Source organism: Rhinoraja longicauda, chromosome 6 (assembly GCF_053455715.1).
Source record: "Rhinoraja longicauda isolate Sanriku21f chromosome 6, sRhiLon1.1, whole genome shotgun sequence".
NCBI lineage: Eukaryota > Metazoa > Chordata > Chondrichthyes > Rajiformes > Arhynchobatidae > Rhinoraja > Rhinoraja longicauda.
In genome coordinates this window covers 31,128,303-31,150,260 of record NC_135958.1, presented here as the reverse complement: position 1 = coordinate 31,150,260, position 21,958 = coordinate 31,128,303, and the positions used below count along the sequence as shown (strand labels likewise).

The window sequence follows — 21,958 nt, the reverse complement described above, 5'->3', positions numbered from 1 at the left end:
TATCTTGTTTTTTTGTATTACCGTTGGTAAATCAAGCGGCTAAAATTGATCTGCTCCAGTGATCTAATTTCTGACCTGTGTTATCAGTGCAGGGGGCTCACAACTGGAATCATTTCAGAGAAAATGATTCTATAAGTTGTAGAAGACAACAAAGTGGTGTGGCTGGTACAATTGCTGGCTCACAACCTTCGCGACCCAGGCCAATCCTGACCTCAGGTGCTGTCTGTGTGAACTTGCATTTTCTCCTTGGGTTTGTGGGTTTCCTCTAGGTATTACAGATACCTCCCACTTCCCAAAAACATGTGGGTTGGTAGGTTAAATGACCACTGTAAATTGTCCACAAAATGCTGGAGTAACTCAGCAGGTCAGGCAGCATCTCATGGGAGAAGGAATGGGTGACGTTTCGGGTCGAGACCCTTCTTCAGACTGTAAATTGTCCCTTGTACGTAAGTGAGTTAAATTGTGTGTGTGTATGTTTGTGTGTGTGTGCGAGTGAGTGTGTGAGGGAGTGTGCGAGCATGTGTGTGTGTGTGTGTGTGTGTGGTGGGGGGTGGGCAGTTGATGGGAATGTGTGAAGGTTAGGATAAGATTAATGTGAAGGTAGATGTATGATGGCCAGCACAGATTTAATGGGCTGAAAGGCCTATTCCTGTGCTTTATTTCTCTCTATGTCTTTATGAAATGTGAAATGTACAAGGGAGAAAAGGTATGGTAAAAGATGCAGAAAGAATGGGATGAAACTAATTCACCAAAGGCGAAAAAAAATAATCTGCCATTCTTTATTTTTCTTTTGGAAGTAAAAAAAAGTAGTCTTTAGCATCAACTCTACTTTCCTGACTGATTCTATCATGCTGGTTTGCCTCTGTGCCCAAAACTATCTTGTTCTTGAATATAGTCAATGACTTGGTACCATCGTCCTCGGGGGTTAAGAATGAAGAAAATTTAAAAAATTGTCAAGGACGCCTATATAGAACATTTACACCAACCTGCAACGTTTCACTGCCTCTGTGCTCATCAATCACATCCACTGACACTATGCCAAGTAGCCTTAAAAACTTTTTCCAGCCATGAAAATCTACTCCAGATGGAAAATACTGTGATGAATGAGATTTACATTTTCATTTATCTGCATTTCAAGACACACGATGCCAGTTTTAACAATGTTTGGTTAAAAAATAAAGGCATAGCTTGTTGAATATTATCACACCAAATCACTTTCTGTCATTCCAATGACATGAAAATATTCATACAAACAAAATGGCACAGTGTCACATTGGTAGAGTTGCTACCTTGCAGTGCCAGAGACCCGGGTTTGATCCTGACGATGGGTGCTGTCTGTACAGAGATCGTGCGTTCTCCCCTTGACCGCGTGTGTTTCCCCGGGTGCTCCTGTTTCCTCCCACACTCCAAAGATCTACAGGTTTGTAGGTTAATTGTCTTTAATAAAAATTGGCCCTGGTGTGTAGGATAGTGCAAGTGTGCAGGCATCGGTGTAGTCTCTGTGGGCCGAAGTGCCTGCTTCTGGACTGTATCTCTAAACTAAAACAATTAACAGCTATGCTCTGAGGCAACCATTAAGTGTTCCCTATCAATTAATTTTACAGTATTCATCTCCTTATCATGAAATCTACTATCAATATAGAGCGATTGATAGTTTTGGTATTTAATAATCTAATCACTATGATGTGATCTGAATGCTTTTGTTTCATGAAATCTATTATCCTTTTTCTGTTCCAACTAAAGTGAAACATGGATTGATCGGGGTAGAAAATTGCTACATTTTGTTTGCAGCATATTGAACTGTTGATCCAAGTATGACCAAGTGTTGGCAAACTAGTTAAATGTTTATCAGGGCTAAGGAGGACTAGCCATGCAGATCTGATTAGTCTCTGCACACAACCTACTTTGATCCAAATTGAACCGCATATGTTTTTTTTAATGGATGAAAATCATTTCCATCATTTGTTGAAATGAAAGCAGAAGATTCCTTGGAATTTACTGGTAAATACATTTAAGGACAGCACATTGGCACAGCTATTGGAACTGCTGCCTCACAGCTGCGGTCATCTGAGTTCTATTAGGTTAATTTTCCAATATAAATTGTCCCTTGTGAGCAGAGGGTATTGAGAAGATTATCGGAAGAAATGGGTTATGGTAGGATCAGTGTAAAAATGGGTGCTTGATGGTAAGTGCAAACTTGGTGGGCCGAAGAACTGTGGGCTGTGTCGTGAGAATTTTACTATTCACCTGAACCACAGTGCCTTCTCTCCAGAGATGCTGCCTGTCCCGCTGAGTTACTCCAGCTTTTTGTGTCTATCTTGGGTTTAAACCAGCATCTGCAGTTCCTTCCCACACAGATAGATAATGTTTCATCTGAAGAATGAGTTTTTTAAGAACACCACACTGAACAGCTAAATGTGGAAACAAGGACTGAACTGCAGTAACTTGGATCGATGAAGTTTCGAGTTGGGACTCTTCGTCAGATCGGGACTCCTCTTTAGACAGTGGAACGGGTGGGGGTAGGGGGTAGAAAGAGCTGGAAGAGAGGAGGGGCAGGAAAAAGCCTTGCAGGTAATAGGTTGATACAGGTTGGGGGGGTGGGGTGGGGGATGGGGGGTGGGGGTTGGGGGGGAGTTGATCAGCAAATTGTTGGACAAAGGCCAGAGATGCAAAAAAACAGATGGTGTAAGACAAAATGATTGAAGAGTTGAACATTTTGAAGCTAGAGGAAGGAAAGAGGGTGGAAAGTGAGGGGAAGAGAAAGGTGTGAGACCAGATGAGGCACATAGGAGAAGGAGCAGGGAAAGGGGGGAGAGGGTATATGGGGAAAGAAGGGAGGCGGAGAGGGTTATATTACCTAAATTTGGAAAATTCAATTTTATACCATTAAATTGTAAGCTGCCCAAGCAGAATATGAGGTGTTGTTCCTCCAGTTTGCGTTTGGCTTCACTCTGGCAATGGAGGAGGCCCAGGACAGAAAGGTCAGCATGGGAATGGAAAGATCAGTTAAAACGGATAGCAACCCCAAGATTCTGCAGGCCGTGGTGGACAGAGGGGAAGCGTTCGGCAAAATGGTCGGCAAGTCTATAGTCAGTCTCAGGAATGCTGCCTGACCTGCTGAGTTACTCCTGCGCTTTGTATCTTACCCTGAGCAGCTAACCTGGCTTGATGTATTTTCTATCTGTCATGAAGCTTGGACTCATGGACCACCATTTTAAAGGCACCATTTAATGAGCCACACCCAAATTCACATTAACATTTTTTTCTATATTTTGCTTTAAATTTGACAAACCAACAAAGGAACAAAGGAACACAGGGACAATGGAGAATCTATCATGAGCTGCTGGTTTCTCCACACAATGCAATCAATTCATTGGAAAATATGGCCTCAGACAAAATGGGTCCAAACATTGAGAAAAATAATTTTGATTAGTTTTAGATTCAAGTGATTTTCTCCTTTCTTTGCAATGCTTGCAGACATTTTCTGTAGTTTGGAAAGTGTTCTGAATTTTTCCACTTTTCCACAACAAAATATTAAATAACATTCCCTTTGGACCCGTTTGACAGAGTTGATTAACTATGAAATAAGGCTGAAATTGAAATTGAAGCTGTAATTATTTAGGGCCGTGTGTTTCTAATAAAACACTAATTTAATTTAAGTGGGGAGTTTACTGGTGCTATCATTTTTATGCTTGGACCCAGGTTCATATTTTGCCCAAGGCTTATTAAGTTACCAGTTTGATAGAGCCCCAGGTATGTGCATGAAAATAAGTGTGCTTTTATTGAGTGTTGTTTGACAGTGGTCTCTGACCTTGTATTGGAGACCAGACAATGTTCCACTGTTAAGTTGGAACTGTTGTTCTTCACTATTTGGACATGTCTATGAATACTCCTAGGACTTACAGCTTCAGTGAAGGTTTGCCAATAGAATTAGAAGATTAAATAAAGAATGGAATGGGATGGAATGGAATAGAATACTTTATGGAACACTTTATTGTCACATGTGACTAGGCACAATGAAATTCTTTGCTTGCATACACAATGTATACAAATAGCAGCCACCTATGGCGCTAACAAAGTTACAAAGCATGCCGGCTCCTCCTTTTGTTCTCTCTCCCCTCCCCCCACAGTGGTGAGGGGTGGGAGCGAGCTCTTGTGAAGCATAAGTGCTGGCACTGACCCATTAGGTTGAATGGCCTGTTTCTGGGTTACACATGTGCCACTTTTAGTCATATTAAATACCTTTAGGCACTATTATCAGCCTTATCCTAGACACATTCTGTCTATGCAAACTGGATCTTTCTACATCTATACATATTTCTATTTTGAGTTGAACAATTCCATATTAATTTTATGTTTTTAAAAAGGACCCACATTTTAACACAAAATAGACATTTAAATAATTGGTTTTCAGCCATATAAATAAATTACTCTAATAGTAGTAACTATTATGATTTATGCATCTGTGGATTTTGTTTTGACAGGAAACTTGCTCAAAATCAATTGCAAATGAACGGGTTTCTTTTGGGTCAAAAATTGACATTCTAAATGCTTTTGATCTGCAGATCTGAAATTAATGTCATATTTAATCAGCAAAATGGCTGAGGGGATGAGCACCTAATCAAGAGAGCAGTTGGCCAGTCTCTGTCTTCAACAAGTAGTAAAGTGGATTGCGTGCACCATTAACCAGATGCGACACCTCCTAGCCTACGGCACTTTGCTCCGTCATGCGGACAGAATGCAGTTCACTGAAAGTACATTCTGCATCAATTGGTGCAGAGCAAAATTAAACTTTCCCAGTGCCCAAAAAGCCGTGTATTTTCACCACTTACAAGATACTAACTCTGATTTATCGAGGTTACCGTGTTCGTTTTCATATTCATCTTATTCGGACGTAATTGAAGTGCACAATTAGATTTCACATTAGAAAATCAAAATTCTGAGAAATGTACGATCCATGTCCATAATTATTCAGTATGAATTTCCAGATTCAGGGACAGTTTCTTCCCAGCCATTATCAGCAACTGAACCATCCTATCAGCAACTAGAGAGCAGTCCTGATCTACCATCTACCTCATTGGAGACCGTGGGACTATCTTTATTCAGACTTTACTGGACCTTATCTTGCACTAAACGTTATTCCCTTCATCCTGTACCTGTACACTGCGAACAGCTCGACTGTAATCATGAATAATCTTTCTGTTGACTTGGATAGCATGCAACAAAAAGCTTTTCACTGTACCTCCGAACAGGTGACAATAAACTAAACTAAATTGTAAGTGTAAATTGATTCTTATGTCAAATATCATTCACATAATGAACTCTTAAATCGTGTATATTTTCAATTTTGGTATACCATAGTAATCTGTTAAGTGCACAAGTGGTACAAGACTTGTATCCTAACAGCAAAGCTAACAGAAAAAAGATAGACACAAAATGTTTGAGTAACTCAGTGGGACAGGCAGCATCTCTGGAGAGAACAAATTGGTGATGTCACCCATTCCTTCTCTCCAGAGATGCTGCCTGACCCGCTGAGTTACTCCAGCATTTTGTGTCTATCTTTGATTTAAACCAGCATCTGCTGTTCTTTTCTAAACAAAACTAACAGAACTAACTTAATAATCAAACATGTAAGCATGTAAGATGTGGAGATCATGATCAAACACCAGAATGGTTGGTATAAACGTCATTGTGAATACTTCACCCATGTGTGGTTATAAACAGAAATGCTCAATGTCCTTATAATCAGTCTCATAATATATATCCCTGGTACATAGTTTAGAAAATTTGACTCATTATGTGCATGCAGACTGAAGATAGTGTTTGTACTCCTCTCACTTCCCAGATGTCTGCCTGATAAGCTGCAGCATTTACATTTAGTCATCTTTTGACAAAATATATCTTCGTAAACTGCTAATTGCTATTTATTACATTAATGTTTAAAAAAAATAATGAAACAGAGTAAAAACAGGATTATAAAAAGAACAGAAACTGGAAACAACATATTATTGTCAGAACATAAATGAGATATGTGCAAGGAGATTTTTATGAAGGAAAATTTGATCAACTGAATTATGAAGGCAAAGATAGACACAAAAAGCTGGAGTAACTCAGCGGGACAGGCAGCATCTCTGGAGAGAAGGAATGGGTGACGTTTCGGGTCGAGACACTGAAGAAGGGTCTCAATCCGAAACGTCACCCATTCATTCTCTCCAGAGATGCCACCTGTCCCACTGAGTTACTCCAGCTTTTTGTGTCTATCTTCGGTTTAAACCAGCATCTGCAGTTCCTTCCTACACGAATTGTTCAGGCAATTCATGTGAGAAAATCTTAACATGGTTAACAGTACAGCTCCCCTGCTCTTGTTCAACATCGTCCTAAGGTTAATGATGGTAGATAACTGTGATTTGCGGCACCATGGCGCAGTGGTAGAGTTGCTGCCTCACAGCACCAGAGGTAGGGTTTGATCCTGATTACAGGTGCTGTCTGTTTGGAGTTTGCATGTTCTCCCTGTGACTGCATGGTTTTTCTCCAGGTGCTCCAGTTTCTTCCCACACTCCAAAGACCTACAGATTTGTTGGTTAATTGGCGTCGGTAAAAAATTGTAAATTGTCCATAGTGTGTGGGATAGTGTTAGTGTACGGGGCAATAGTTGGTTGGTGTGGACTGCGTGGGCCGAAGGGCCTAATTCTGTGCTGTATCTCCAAAGTAAAGTCCAAGTAAAATCCATGCAGTCTCTACTGCTCTCCAGAGATGCTACTGATTTACTCCAGCATTTTGTGTCTATCTTCGGTATAAACTAGCATCTGCAGTTCCTTTCACACCGTTCATTGCCACCTAACCTCATTATGTCACACAAGGAACTCCCAACAAACGGGTGTTCACCATTTAGGAGGATGAAATCAACAATGGTGGATTCAGATGCGGGCGAGTTCCTATCTACCACAGAGTGAGATTACAAGTCAGCATGTGTCTTACTACTGACAAAAAAGATTGTGCAATGTTAATGTAACAATCAGGCTTAACGAGGAGCCAATATTGTGATGCTGTTCCAGACTAATCTTATTAGGAATTGGTAGTCAAATAAGGTCTTCACCTTTTGTTCTCTTGTGAGATATGGGAGTTGTTGTTAAGACCAGCACCAATACCTATCCTTGGATACTAATGAGTTGAACATTTTTTTAAAAACTGCATGTTTTTAATGATGATTTTTAAAACTCCACAAAAAGCAGTAAATTCTGAAAATACTCAGCAGATCATACTACATTTGTGGGTAGAGAAGCCGTTAAGATTTCAGATTAAATATCCTTTGTCCATGATGAGGCATTGCCTTCTTGAACCACAGATGTCTGTGTGATGTTCTTGTTATACTTTGTCCTAAACATGTGGTGTAACTGAGTGGCTTTTTTGGCAGGTTTGGTGGCAGTTCACAATCAACCACATTGCTTTGGTGCCTGAATCACAGATAGGCCACAGATATGCCACAGATGTACTTTTAGAAAGGAGATGAGGAGGAATTTCTGTAGCCAGAAGGTAGTGAATCTGTGGAATTCATTGCCATGGACAGCTGTGGAGGCCGTATTTGGGTATTTTTAAAGTGGAGTCTGACAGATACTCAATTGATGAGGGTGTCAAGGGGTTATGGGGAGAAGGCAGGAGAATGGGGTTGAGATGGAAAGATAGATCAGCCATGATTGAATGGTGGCATAGACTCGATGGGCTGAATGGCCTACTACTGTTCCAATGACTTATGAACCTATGAGGCCAGACTGGATAAAAAAGACATATTTCTCTTCAGGACATCAGACAGTTATTGGAGAATATGGAGTTTGATACGGGGAGGTTTTCTCAATGTTATGTTGGTGAACTCTTTTAGTGATTAAAAATTTGATGTCTGTATGCATTTATTATTTTTGTCTCTTAGAGAGTGTTCCAACAGATGCCAGCCACATCGAAGTGTTGATGAACAATGGTGTTACAGCCTTGTGCTCAATCTGTGGCGACCGTGCGACAGGGAAACACTACGGAGCTTCCAGCTGCGACGGGTGCAAAGGTTTCTTCAGGAGAAGCGTTCGGAAAAATCACGTCTACTCATGCAGGTGTGCTTCACGCTGAGCTTTGGGTAACGATACAACTTTATTTATCCCAGGAGGGAGATTGATCTGCCAACAGTCATAAAACACAAGATACATAGAAACATAGAAAATAGGTGCAGGAGTAGGCCATTCGGCCCTTCGAGCCTGCACCGCCATTCAATATGATCATGGCTAATCATCCAACTCAGTATCCCGTACCTGCCTTCTCTCCATATCCCCCTGATCCCTTTAGCCATAAGGGCAACATCTAACTCCCTCTTAAGTATAGCCAATGAACTGGCCTCAACTACCTTCTGTGGCAGAGAATTCCACAGATTCACCACTCTCTGTGTGAAAAAAAACGTTCTCATCTCGGTCCTAAAAGACTTCCCCCTTATCCTTAAACTGTGACCCCTTGTTCTCGACTTCCCCAACATTGGGAACAATCTTCCTGCATCTAGCCTGTCCAACCCCTTAAGAATTTTGTAAGTTTCTATAAGATCCCCCCTCAATCTTCTAAATTCTAGCGAGTACAAGCCGATACATGAAACATGAAATTAAAGTGACGAGTGGAAAGGCTTGGGAGATGTACAAAGATTAGGGAGGGGGGTGGGGGGGGGGGGGTAGTCAGGCTCAGTCTCCGTCTCAGTCTACCTCATGACAGAAGGGGAAGGAATTGTAAAGTTTGATAGCCACAGGGAAGATGGATCTCTTGCGGTGTTCTGTCCTGCATCTTGGCGGAACCATCGTAACTAGAGTCATGATTAAAATCAACAATGCCTCAGCTTCACTGAGGGGACCTCGAGTCTATGCCACGTACAGTGCTTTGTCCTTCATGAATAAAATCAATTCAGGACAGAAGTATCTCTTCCAAAACCGTTACAAGGCTCAACAAAGGCTCGAGGGACAACACCTCAACTTCCATCTTGTAGCCTGCAATGCTGGATTCTGCAACTTCAGATAACTTGCTCTTTTATCTATCCGCATCAACATTTCCCAATTCTGCTTGCCTTCATTGTGGCTTGGATTTTCTTCATTACTGTTTGGTCTGGACTGCTGGGCATGTCTGCTTGCTTTACCATTATCCACACGTCACACAAATGAATGTTTAACCAGATCACTACTGCTACTTAACTGCCACCTCAGTACATCTGGTCTCACCCTATCCAAGATACTTCTTTTGTTCTACCCATCCCAGCTAAGGTGAGCAGCTACAGTCTTTTCCCTAGGGTAGAGGAATCTAAAACTAGAGGGCATAGGTTTAATGTGAGAGGGGAAGGTTTAAAAGGGGCCCGAGGGGCACCTTTTTCCACACAGATGTATTTTCCACATACATGGAATGAGTTGTCAGAGAAATACTGTAGGTCGAATAATGACATTTAAAAGACACTTGGGCAGGTACGTGGATAGAAAAGGTTTGAAAGGATATTGTAGGGATAGGGATATTGTAGGGATAGTGGCACTACTTCAGTTAGGTCAAAGGGCTTATTTCAACGCTGAATAGCATTGTGATTCTACAATTGTGACCTTCGCTGTTGTCTAAACTGTTTATGTTCTCTTTTTCCCCAGTTCTAATGAAAGATCCTAGTCTTCCAATATTAACTGCTTCATTCTCCACAGATGCTGCTTGACATGCTGGATGTTCCCAGTATTTTCATTTTATTTAGATTTTCAGCTTCTTCAGTTTAGATTTTCAATTACAGTCTGAAGTCGGGTCTCAACCCGAAACATCACCCTTTCCTTCTCTCCAGAGATGATTGATGCCTGTTCCGCTGTCACACCTGCATTTTGTGTCTATCTATACATTTTAATCTCTTGATGGCCTTTCCCTGCCCTTTGGGGAGGTGTCATTTGCAGATTGGGAAGGGGTGGATAGGTTTAGGGAATTTAAATATCTAATCAAATCAGTAGACAAAAAGTTAAATCAGAAATAGCGTAGAAAATGAAGCCTGAAGAGTCCCTACACAAAACGTCACCTATCTATGTCGTCCAGGGATGCTGCCTGACCCGCTGAGATACTCCAACACTATGTATCTTTTTCTGAACAAACTATGAGATTGCCTTGTATAATTATTAATATGTTTTGTAATCTGATGATTCACTGGTTAATGATTAAGGACGGGAAACTGAGAGAGCCTTTACCTCCCTTGGCCCAGTGATATTGTAGGCAATACATTAGCACTAGACCTGTTGAGATCTACTAACTCAGCTCAAAGTAGGACCTTCTGGTTGCTGTGGCGCAGTACCCCACCAGGCCTTTATGCATCAGAAAGTAATGGAGCACGCTTCATATTAATACCATGTTTATATTCTGAAAGATTTGCTTTCCATTAGTTCCTGATCGTTGGAGTGGCATTATGTATGATGAATCACACCAACCATTATCCAGGGAAGCTGATTCCCTCCATTCTGACCTCCTCTACTTCTTAAAGTGCAGCTTGGTATGATAGGGCTATACTGGACTTCAATAACTAATAAAAGGGCACAATAAAGTCTTTGTGATTTAGACAGATGAAGCAACCATTGCTGGAATTATCAATTCAAGGCGCCACAAACAGTTAACACACTTGTTTGTTCCTGTACAACAGTATATCCAGGTTATAAAATAATAAACATGTTTGTTAGAGTTTGAGAATTATCCTTCCAACATAAAAAGGCGCTTTGTGGCCTGATAAAGTTGCACCTTGAAATCTGGCTCAAAAATGAAAGGGTTGTGCCCTCATATAATCTATCTATAAGTGATATGTTGTTAAGCTGGAACGGGGGCATAAAAGACTTTATGAGGATTTAGGTTGAGTAGGCTGGATCTCTATTCCTTGGAGCACAGGAGGATGAGGGGTGATCTTATAGAGGTTTATAAGATTATGAGAGGAATAGATCGGGAAGATGCACAGAGTCACTTGCCCAGAGAATGGGGATTGAGAACCAGAAGACATAGGTTTAAGGTGAAGGGGGAAAGATTTAATAGGAATCTGAGGGCTAACCTTTTCACACAAAGGGTGGTGGATGTATGGAACAAGCTGCCAGAGGAGATAGTTGAGGCAGGAACTATTCCAACATTTAAGAAACAGTTAGACAGGTACATGGATAGGACAGGTTTGGAGGGAAATGAACCAAATGCTGGCAGGTGGAACTAGTGCAGATGGGACATGTTGGTCGGTGTGGGCACATTGAGCTGAAGGACCTGTTTTCATGCTATATGACTCTATGACCCTCTCGCTAAGGTTTCAACTACAGTTGGAGCATCAACCTTCAAGGCAATTTTCAGAATCATAATGTAAAATATCATGCTGCAACAGAAAGATTTTTTTGGCAATTGTAGAGAGGGCATTAAGTGTGCCTACACATATAACAAATTCAGCATTGGGATACAGGAGAAAGATATCCCCCCCATAGGACCCTCTGTGACAAGTAAATCCATTCAATGTCAAGTATAAAACACACCCAGATATCCCTCTAGCTTATACTACCGACTCTCTTTGGAACAAAATATTTTATTCATCAGCCTTCGAACAGGAATATGGATCGGAAAGGTTTAGAGCAGGGGTGGGCAACCTTTTTGTTACTGCGGGCCGCATCATGAATTAATGAACAAGCAGTAGTTTACATAAAAAAGAAAAAAATATACCTATTTTATTAAAACACAACTTATTATATTTTGCTTAAAAGAATTAAAGGCTAAAACTTATAAAACGATTTGTCCTTAACCAAGGTTCACCATTTGTGATTAAAAACGTATTTAATTCATAATTTATTTCTATTAAAAATCTTTTTAATTTGTAAAAATACAAGGAAACTTTACAATGTAAACATTTTAAACATTCATTATTCAAAAGTGGAAAGTCCACATAAAAAAGGAATCGTTTGTTTCAATTTAAATATTTAATAAATCATTGAGAAACCTAATGCTTTTTTGCTGTTTAAAAGCTTATCAATATTGGGGGTTCACATTTGTTGATGCCAAAAGCAATAGACTATTTAAATGAGCATTAGTTAATCCGGTTCTCAAATAGTCTGGTAATGTCGACGTATATTGTATTCTTTTAGCACAGCTATAGTGTCACTGCAAATGTGTTGTTCCTGACCCAAAACATCACCTATCATGTTCTCCACAGATGCTGCCTGACCCGCTGAGTTACTCCAGCACTTTGTGTCTTTTTTTGGAAACCCCTCGTTTCTACATTGTGTTCTGCAAAACAATATTGAACAGCTAGACAAGTGAAGGCACAGCTCTGATCTCGTGAAAGTAAAATTAAAAACGAGGGCACATTTTATTCCTTGCTATTGTGAGCTGTCAACATCGTTCCCTCCCAACTCTGAGGCTGAGTGATCAGAGGCAATGCCCATCCCGTTCGCGTTTGCCCGGACTCGGGTCCGCGTGTTGGAGGCGGCTGGGGGTGGGAGGGTTAGTGAATGTCGGTGGTGTACCACAGCCCAGTGGACGACCGCTTCCCCCGTGAGTGGCCGGATTGCTGGCAGCTCACCCCCACCTCATGCATGGCTGTGTTCCAATAATATTCCAATAATAGCCTTCATAACGAGAGGATTTCAGTATAGGAGTAAAGAGGTTCTTCTGCAGTTGTATAGGGCCCTGGTAAGACCACATCTGGAGTATTGTGTCAGTTTTGGTCTAATTTGAGGAAGGACATCCTTGTAATTGAGGCAGTGCAGCATAGGTTCACGAGATTGATCCCTGGGATGGCGGGACTGTCATACGAGGAAAGATTGGAAAGACTGGGCTTGTATTCACTGCAGTTTAGAAGGATGAGAGGAGATCTTATAGAGACATATAAAATTATAAAAGGACTGGACAAGCTAGATGCAGGAAAAATGTTCCCAATATTGGGGGAGTCCAGAACCAGGGGCCACAGTCTTAGAATAAAGGGGAGGCCATTTAAAACTGAGGTGAGAATGAACTTTTTCACCCAGAGAGTTGTGAATTTGTGGAACTCTCTGCCACTGAGGGAGAGAAATCACTGGATGAATTTAAGAGAGAGTTAGATAGAGCTCTGGGGTCTGGTGGAATCAAGGGATGTGGGGAGAAGTTGGGCGCAAGTTGGATTGTGGATGATCAACCATGATCACAATGAATGGAGGTGCTGGCTTGAAGGGCCGAATGGCCTCCTTCTGCACCTATTTTCTATGTTTCTATGTTTCTTTTGATTGCCGTAGGTTGCCGACCCCTGGTTTAGAGGAACATAGGCCAAACGCAGGCAGGTGGGATGAACGTTAATGGGGTATCTTGGTCGGTATCAAATACTAGAGGACATAGCTTTAAAGTGAGAGGGGAAAGTTTAAAGGAAATTTATGAGGCAAGCTTCATATTTTTACATAGAGAGTGGTTGGTGCCTTGAATACACTATCAGGGGAGATGGTGGAAGCAGATATGATAGCAACAGGCAGCGAACAGAGGGATATAGAACAACGCATAGGTATATGGGATTAGTTTAATTTGGCGCAATTGCCAGCACAGACATGATGGGCTTAAGGGCCCATTCCTTTGCTCTACTCATCTATATTTTATGTTTAAACAGTAAAAGAAGCTGTGACAGATTTTTAAAATATTTCATTTAGATGCAAATAATTACATGGTACCATTTGAAGAAAAGGAAAAGAGAGAAACCTGAAAGGTACAGAGGCATAGTTGGTAGAGCTGCTGCCTCACCGTGCCAGAGACTTGGTTTCGATGCTGACCTTGGGTGCTCTCTGAGTGCAGTTTGCACGTTCTCCTTGTGACCACATGGGTCTCCTCCGGGTGCTGCAGTTTCTTCCCACATCTCAAAGACCTGCAGCTTTATAGTTAATTGGCCTCTATAAATTGCTCCTAGTGTGTAGGAAATGGATGAGAAAATGGAATAACATAGAACTGGTGTGAATGGATGATCGATGGTCGGCGTGGACTCAGTGGGCCGAAGATTTAGATTTAGATTTAGAGATTAGAAGGGGTTGTTTCCAATACTAAAACTAAAGATCTTCCAGTGTCCTCACCAGAATTCATCCATTAAATAGCGTTTCTAGAAATAGATTACCTGGCTATGAGACCTTGCTATGTTATCTTACATTACAGCAGCAAACATACTTAACAGGCTATACAATAGGCCAAGCTGCATGTGTGGAAAGTGAACATTTCAGCCCGAAGACTCATTCTATCAAAGGGTTTTCAACCTGATATATTAACTATGTTTCTCTCCCCACAGATATGGCCTGACCTCCCAAGCACTTCTAACATCTTTTGTTTTTATTTTAATCTCAGATTTTTGATTTTTATTTAATAAGCTTTGAACTACTTTAGGAAGTTCTTGTATACTGAAGTGTTGAACAAATTCAAGTATGTTCAAGATTTCTTTCCTCCTAAAAGAGTAATAACCATACTATTTTCCAATAACAACAAATCTGAGAAATTCTCATTCCACATACCAATGCTGACATTGCCCATCAGAACATTTTAGCCCAGCGTAGGTTTGACGTGGTGGTGACATTTATATTGGAAAGATGAATGTGTAGCCTGTGCATATGACTACCATGTGAAGAACCTAACAAAAGATTAATATTAAGCCATTCAGGAACCTTTCTGCATATACCTTCAGTCTCCATGTGTATCACTTAGGCTGCCTCAATAGAGTTCATTTTTTATAAAGTTTAGTTTAGTTTGGTTTAATTCAGTTTAGTGATACAACTTGGAAACAGGCCCTTTGCCCCACCGAGTCCATGCCTACCATTCATCACCCATTCACGCTACTTCCATGTTATCCCATTTACGCATCCACTCCCATACAGTGGGGACAATGTTGCAGAGGCGATTTAACCTGCAAACCTGCATGTCTTTGGGATGTGGGAGGAAATCAGAGTACCCTGCAGAAACCCATGCAGTCACAGTGAAAACATGTAAACTCCACACAGACAGCAACCAAGGTCAGGATTGAACCTGGGTCTCTGGCTTTAGAGATGTTCTTTTTCAGAATTACGCATGAAGATAGGCAATCACAAGTATGAGATCGCTCAGTGATTTACCTGTGCATACAATATTACTAAATTAAGGTGACTTGCCTATCTGATTTCAAGCCAAAATACCTATCTCTGCTAGGCTATGTCCTGCCCCCATCTCTTTCCCAGTGATCTCCCCCACCTTTACTGCAATCTGTCTGAAGAACAGCGGCATGGTGGAGCAGTGGCAGAGTTTCTGCCTTACAGCGCTTGCAACGCCAGAGTCCCGGGTTCCATCCTGACTACTGGGGTGCTGTCTGTACGGAGTTTGTACGTTCTCCCCGTGAGCACGTGGGTTTTCTCCGATATCTTCAGTTTCCTTCCACATTCCAAAAGATGTACAGGTATGTAGGCTTGGTGTATGTGTAAATTGTCCCTTGTGTGTGTAGGATAGTGTTATTGTGCGGGGATTGCTGGTCGGTGCAGACTCGGTGGGCTGAAGGGCCTGTTTCCGCACTATATCTCTAAACTAAACTAAAAGGGTCCCGACCCAAAACGTTCCCTATCCGTCCCCTCCACAGACGCTGCCTGACCTGCTTACTCCATTACTTTACGTCTTTCTCTAGATTCCAGCATTTGCAATTCCTTGCTTCTCCATATAAATATTTTTCATCCTTTGGCCTTTATTTAAATTATTTCTCGCAGTGTGAAAGGCAAATTGGGCGACAGTGCAATGACAGTTTAAAGTCCTGTACTTTATTTCTTGTGGGAAATGGTTCAATGGTTCTTTATTATCAGATGTACAGAAAGACATTTTTAGCAGACAGTTCAGTTAAACATTGCCATACCTAAGCACAATCCCTTATAGTACAAAGAGCATAGAAGCAGTCCACTGAGACTGCATGCAAGAGTCGACAGGTTTTAGCACCAATTTTTAAAGTCCGGTATGGTCAAAAGATAATAATTGAAATAACACTTGAACAGATGAAATAATCGCTATCATCTTCCCCGTCTACAGGTTCAACAGGCAGTGCGTGATCGACAAGGACAAAAGAAACCAATGTCGATATTGCAGACTCAAAAAGTGCTTCAGGGCTGGGATGAGGAAGGAAGGTAAGGACAATTATGGTGTTCTCCAGCGACATCTGTATTAAATTGATGTTTTCTCCCTGATACATGAGCAGCAGACATGAAGCAGCCAGATTATTACAAGCACTGCCACTCGTAAGTGATTAAATGTCACCAGAGCAGCTCTTTCCATCCAATGTTGGCCTGAGAGAGGAGAGTCTGTTATTTCCACTTTCTGGCATGTAAATTCACACCTGGTCCATTCTTGCATAAATAAGTTATAGGAGCAGAATTAGGCCACTTGGCCCATTGAGTCTATTCCACCATTCAATCATGGATAATCTATTTTTCCCTCTCAATCCCGTTCTCCTGCTTTTTCCCCCAAACCTTTGAAAGAAATAGTTTTCTTTATCATAAATTGCTTAAATTTCCCTGGAGGTTTCCAAATCAGACCATTGTTGCTTGATTAGTGTTTCCATGCACATCTCTTGTCAAAATTTGTAGTTAAAGACTGTTTTATGAACAATCCATTCACCAAATAATTTGTTCAGCACAATATTTATTTGCACAAGCAAATTAATAGTACCGTACCCTCCTATTAATTTGCTTGTGCAAATAAATGTTGTGCTGAACAAATTATTTGGTGAATGCATTGCGTGCTAAGATAGATGGTAGCATGTTACTGGGATTCACAACATAGATAAAATAAGTCATTTGTATGAATATGGATGAATTCAATTGGATGAATTCAAACCATTCTTCAGTCAAATCCATCATGTTTCAAAGTGTCTACAAATATCGAACAAAACAGCATGGAAACAGGCACTTTGGCCCGCCGATTTCACACCAACTATCGATCACCTGTTCACACTACTTCTGTTAGACCAACTGTCTCATCCACTCCCTGAACACTAGAGGCATTTTGCAGAGGACCAATTAACCTACAAACCTGTCAGTCTTTGGGATGTGGGTGGAAACCTGGAGGAAACCCATGCGGTCACAAGGAGACTGCATAAATTCCACATAGACAATATCTGAGATCATGATTGACCGAGGGGTTCTGGTGCGGTGAGGCAGCAGATTTACTAGCCACTGTGCCACCCAAATGCATCTGCAGTCTAATTACATTGTAATGATTTGTATTGTTGTATAGCTGCACTGACCATATTGACTTGACTCAGAAAAATTTGCTGGGTTAGGTTGAAAAAAACAAGGTCATTTATGTAATTGATTTTTAAAACGCAGCATGGATAGCATGAGTCAAAAGACCCTCCCTTTAAGTTATGGATTCAATAGTCTCTTCATCCTAACACATCCATGCTAACCAAGGTGCTTCATCTAAATTATTAGTCCCATTTGCCTTTGATTGGCACATATACCTCTGAACCTTTCCTTTCCATGTGCCTGTACAAATGATTTTTAAATGTTGTTATTGTATTTCCTCTGGTAGCTTATTGCATATACTGATCACACTCTGTGTGAAAAAGTTACCCATCAGATTCCTATTAAATCATTGCTCTCGCGCCTTAAACCGATGTCCTTTAGTTCTTGATTCTCTACTACCCTATGGAAAAAAAGACTGTGCATTTACCCTGTTTATGTTCATCGTGATTTTATACACCTCTATAAGGTCACCTCAAGATCTTGTGCTCCAAGGAATAATGTGCTAACCTGCCTAACCTCTCCCTACTGCTCAGCTTCTTGAGTCCTGCCAACATCTTCTCTGCATTCTTTCCAGCTTAATGGCATTTTTCATACGGCAGATTAACAAAGCTGAACACAATACTCCAAGTTCATCCTCACCAGCATCTTGCACAACTGCAACATAACGTTCCAGCTTCTATACTAAATTCCCTGAATGATGAAGGCAGCATGCTATATGCCTTCTTCACCAGTCTACCTACTTGTATTGCCACTTTCACAGAGTTATGGTCTTGAAACCAATATCCCTCTGTACATCAATGCTGTTACAGATTATGCCATTAATTATACATTTTCCCCTAATAATTCAACCTCCCAAAGTGCAACACCTAACATTCACTTAGATTAAACTCCATCTGCCATTTCTCCACTCATTTCTGTAGCCGATCTATATCCTGCTGTATACTTTGACATCTCGACCAGTCTGCGACCCCAGCAATCTTGATGTTATCTGCAAACTTACTAACCAAGTCATCTACACATTACGACCAAGTCATTTATTTATATCACTAACAGCAGAGGTCCCAGCAGAAATCCCTGCGGAACTCCACTGGTCACAGACCTCCAGCCTGAATGTTGTCCTTTCACCTGGTGCTTGAATAATGTACAGTCATAGCATCAGTTAAAGATGGGGAAGCTGTGGAATTCTTTGCCACAGAAGGTTGTGGAGACAAAGTCAGTGGATATAGTTAAGGCAGAGATAGATAGATTCTTATATAGTATGGGTGTTAGAGGTTATGGGGAGAAGGCAGGAGAATGGGGTTAGGAGGGAGAGATAGATCAGCCATGATTGAATGGCAGAGTGGACTTGATGGGCTGAATGGCCTAATTCTACTCCTATCACTTATCATCTTATGGAAATCAGTTTCCCCATCCATTTCACTGGGCTGGTCAGACAAGGTAATCATACATTTATTTCTCTCAGTGTGGCATGAAAAATGGAATAACAGCTTTCATAACAGCTTGCATGTTCCATCTGTGCAGTAGAACTTATCTTGTGCTAAATTAATGGGTTTTGCATCATCCATCATCAACTAGTTATACTATACTGAACCTATTATGTACAATGAAAGTTTGCCAGCTGTGTCTTTTTCCCTCACCCAGTTTCTCCTTTCATTTGTCATCTTCTTTGATGTCTCATCCTATTCCTTTCCTGCCCCTTAATTTCTCTAAAGGGCTGTAAAACAGGCAATTGGCTCCTCATTGCTATTTACAGCAGAATGAACATCTGTTGTAGGCAGTCTTGTCTGACCCCATTATCAGATCAGCTATTTCTCAGGCAGCTGGTATTGGGGCCAAGACAGCCCTTTTGACCAGGACACCGAGCCAATGCCTGTTACATTCACTGCCTCGAAATCTGGTGCATTTTAACCCGAGTCCATCTTGCACGATGCCTTTCTTTCTTCCTTACAAATACATTTCATGAAGTCTGACGCACTTTAGGCCACTCACTGGGAATTGATCTCTGTAAATGCTTACAATGAGAAAAGGTAGCAGTTTATTGTCTTCAGTGTGATGAAATATTAAACATACATTCTGCAAGACCGTCATCTTATTCTATTGATTCTCTTAGAAATATGAGTTATAATAATACTGTGTTCCTACTGCCTTCCCTCCTTGTAACATTTATCATTTTCTTGCGATCTTCGATTATACAATGAAATTAACTTCATTTAAAGCTATAAAAAAAGGAGAAATAAATTAAACCTGCACAATATTTAATATATTTAAAATGTATTTGTGAGGCAAATTCTCTTTTCTCTATTCCTTTGACTCAAGATTTTAGTGCTGCATTGAGAAGCACAGTTACCTCAATGGCCATCAGAAAGTTTCCACCTCTTGGAAAAATAATAGGAGCAGGTGTAGACCAGGTAGCTCTGCACAAATATATCAAGAAATGTAGAGGGTGATAATGGATGGATCGTTTTCTGACTGGAAGTCTGTGACCAGTGGGGTTACGCAGGAATAGATGCTGGGACTTTTTAGTTTAGTTTAGTTTAGAAATACAGCACGGAAACAGGTGCTTTGGTCCACTGAGTCTGCACCGACCAGCGATCCCTGCACATTAACACTACCCTACACACGCTAGGGACAATTTTACACTTATACCAAGCCAATTAACCTTCAAATCTTTACGTCTTTGGATTGTGGGAGGAAACCGACGATCTTGGAGAAATCCCATGCGGGTCATGGGGAGAATGTACAAACCGTACAGACAGCCCCCGTAGTCAGGATCGAACCCGGGTCACTGGCGCTGTAAGGCAGTAGCTCTACTGCTATGCCACCGTACTGCCCTTATGGTATGTGATTATATAGGATGCAAAGGTACGTGATGAGATTAGTAAGCAACTTGGTGATGCCGCAGATAGAGAGGAAGGTTGTCCAAAGCGACAGCAGGATTTAGATCAGATGGAAAGTTGGGTGGAGGATTAGCAGATGGAATTCAATCCCAACAGGTTTGAGGTGATGTATTTTGCGAATTCAAATACATTTAGGACATGGACAATAAATAGTAGGGTGCTAAGAGAAGTCGGGGTTCACGTCCATAGTTCCTGAAGGTGGCAACACAAGTAGATGTAGTTTTTGGGTCCCGACCTGAAACATCACCTATCCATGTTCTCCAGAGATGTTGCCTGACCACCAGCATTCTTGTGCCTTTTTTGTTTAGATATAGTGTTAATTGTAAATGGGAGAGATTGATTTCTCCCATTTTGTTTTCTTGTTTTCTTTGGGGAGTATGAGGCTGAGGGGTGACCTGATAGAGGCTTATAAAATTATAAGAGCTGCAGGTAGGGGTAGATAAGCAGAATCCTTTCCCCATGGTAGGGGTATGAAGAAAAACCATGGGTTTAAAGTGAGAGGAAGGGGTCTTAAAGGGGATTTGAGGAGGAAGTTTTTTAAAATATATGTAAAGAGTGTTGTGCGTGGAACTTGGTGCTAGGGGATGTGATAGAGTGAGATGCAATCACTACATTTAAGAGACATTTAGACAGGCACTTGAATAGAAGGATATGGACCTAGAGTGGGCAAGGAGAATTATTGTAGATGTTAGAAAATATTTGTTGTAGAACTCTTTGACAGTTGATAGTAACAGTGTCAATGGAACTGAATTTCACAAGCAGAGTACAATGTCCTGTTGTAAATGTCTACAATGTTTAGTAGTACTGACGGAGGGTGAACTTCTTAAGCTTGAACAACTGCTTAGCCACTTAGGCGAGGTAAATAGAATGAAGATTCATATGCAGGTTGGGGTAGCAGATGATAGATTCATGCCATCTACTGGTAGGTTCAGGTTAAATGCTGAGGGGTCAATTTTGTTTCAGCTTTCTTTACATTTGGTTTAGTTCAGAGATGTTTGTGCAGATGCCCAAATTCACCATTTGCAGTGCCTGCTTGCCTATATGTATAATACAGATACCATGGGCAGGCAGAGCTGACCCTTCGTGCCTGAGAATAAACCATGAAGCACAACAAGCCCAAAGTGGCAACATTAGTTTAGTTTGGTTGAATTTATTGTCCTGTGTACCGAGGTACAGTGTGTTTTTTGTTGTTGCATGCTATCCAGTCAGTGGAAAGATAATACATGATTACATTCAAGCTATTTACAGCATATAGATACATGATGAGGGAACAGTGCAAGGTAAAGCCAGCAAAGTCCGATCAATCTTGCCTTGGGCATCATATCCTGATGGCTTTTTATTAGCATGTCCTCTTTGAAAACAGATCAATTCAATATAAGTAACTAAATGAGACTATTAGAAGAGTTTAAACAACAAAATTAAAACACTGTAATGTTCTGGAAATGAATGACAAACAGTGAAATAAAGTAACAAAATGAAAAATCGGTTACCAGTTGCCTGTCGTTATTTTTCACTCAGGGCTCTATGGGACTGTTCAGCATATTCCTGCCGAATGTCATATCATTGGCTAAATTGGGTGCAAGGTATTTTCCATTATAATACAAGGCTTGGGTAAATGTATCAGATGGTGACTTTTGTAAAGAAATTGCAATTAACTGGCAATGACAATGAACACAAAGCGTACACCCAAAGCCATCCATTTCCACCTACGATTTTACTAATCCTTTTCTCCTTCTGAATCAACAAGGTAGATAACTGAATAGCATATTCTATTTCAAGACCATGGCAGCCAAGCACAATAACTCTATTTATGAAGACATATTCTTACAG

General features: G+C 40.9%; 1 protein-coding gene across 3 annotated transcripts in view; it reads left to right on the top strand.

Moving 5' to 3' along the window:
• LOC144594356 (hepatocyte nuclear factor 4-beta-like) overlaps positions 1 to 21,958 on the top strand; it is a 58,339-nt gene that overhangs the window by 11,883 nt on the left and 24,498 nt on the right. For all 3 annotated transcript variants that reach the window (XM_078400751.1, XM_078400750.1, XM_078400752.1), the window contains 2 exons: positions 7,925 to 8,099; positions 16,018 to 16,112. In XM_078400751.1, coding sequence (XP_078256877.1) covers positions 7,925 to 8,099; positions 16,018 to 16,112 — 270 coding nt within the window. The remainder of the gene's footprint in view (positions 1 to 7,924; positions 8,100 to 16,017; positions 16,113 to 21,958) is intronic.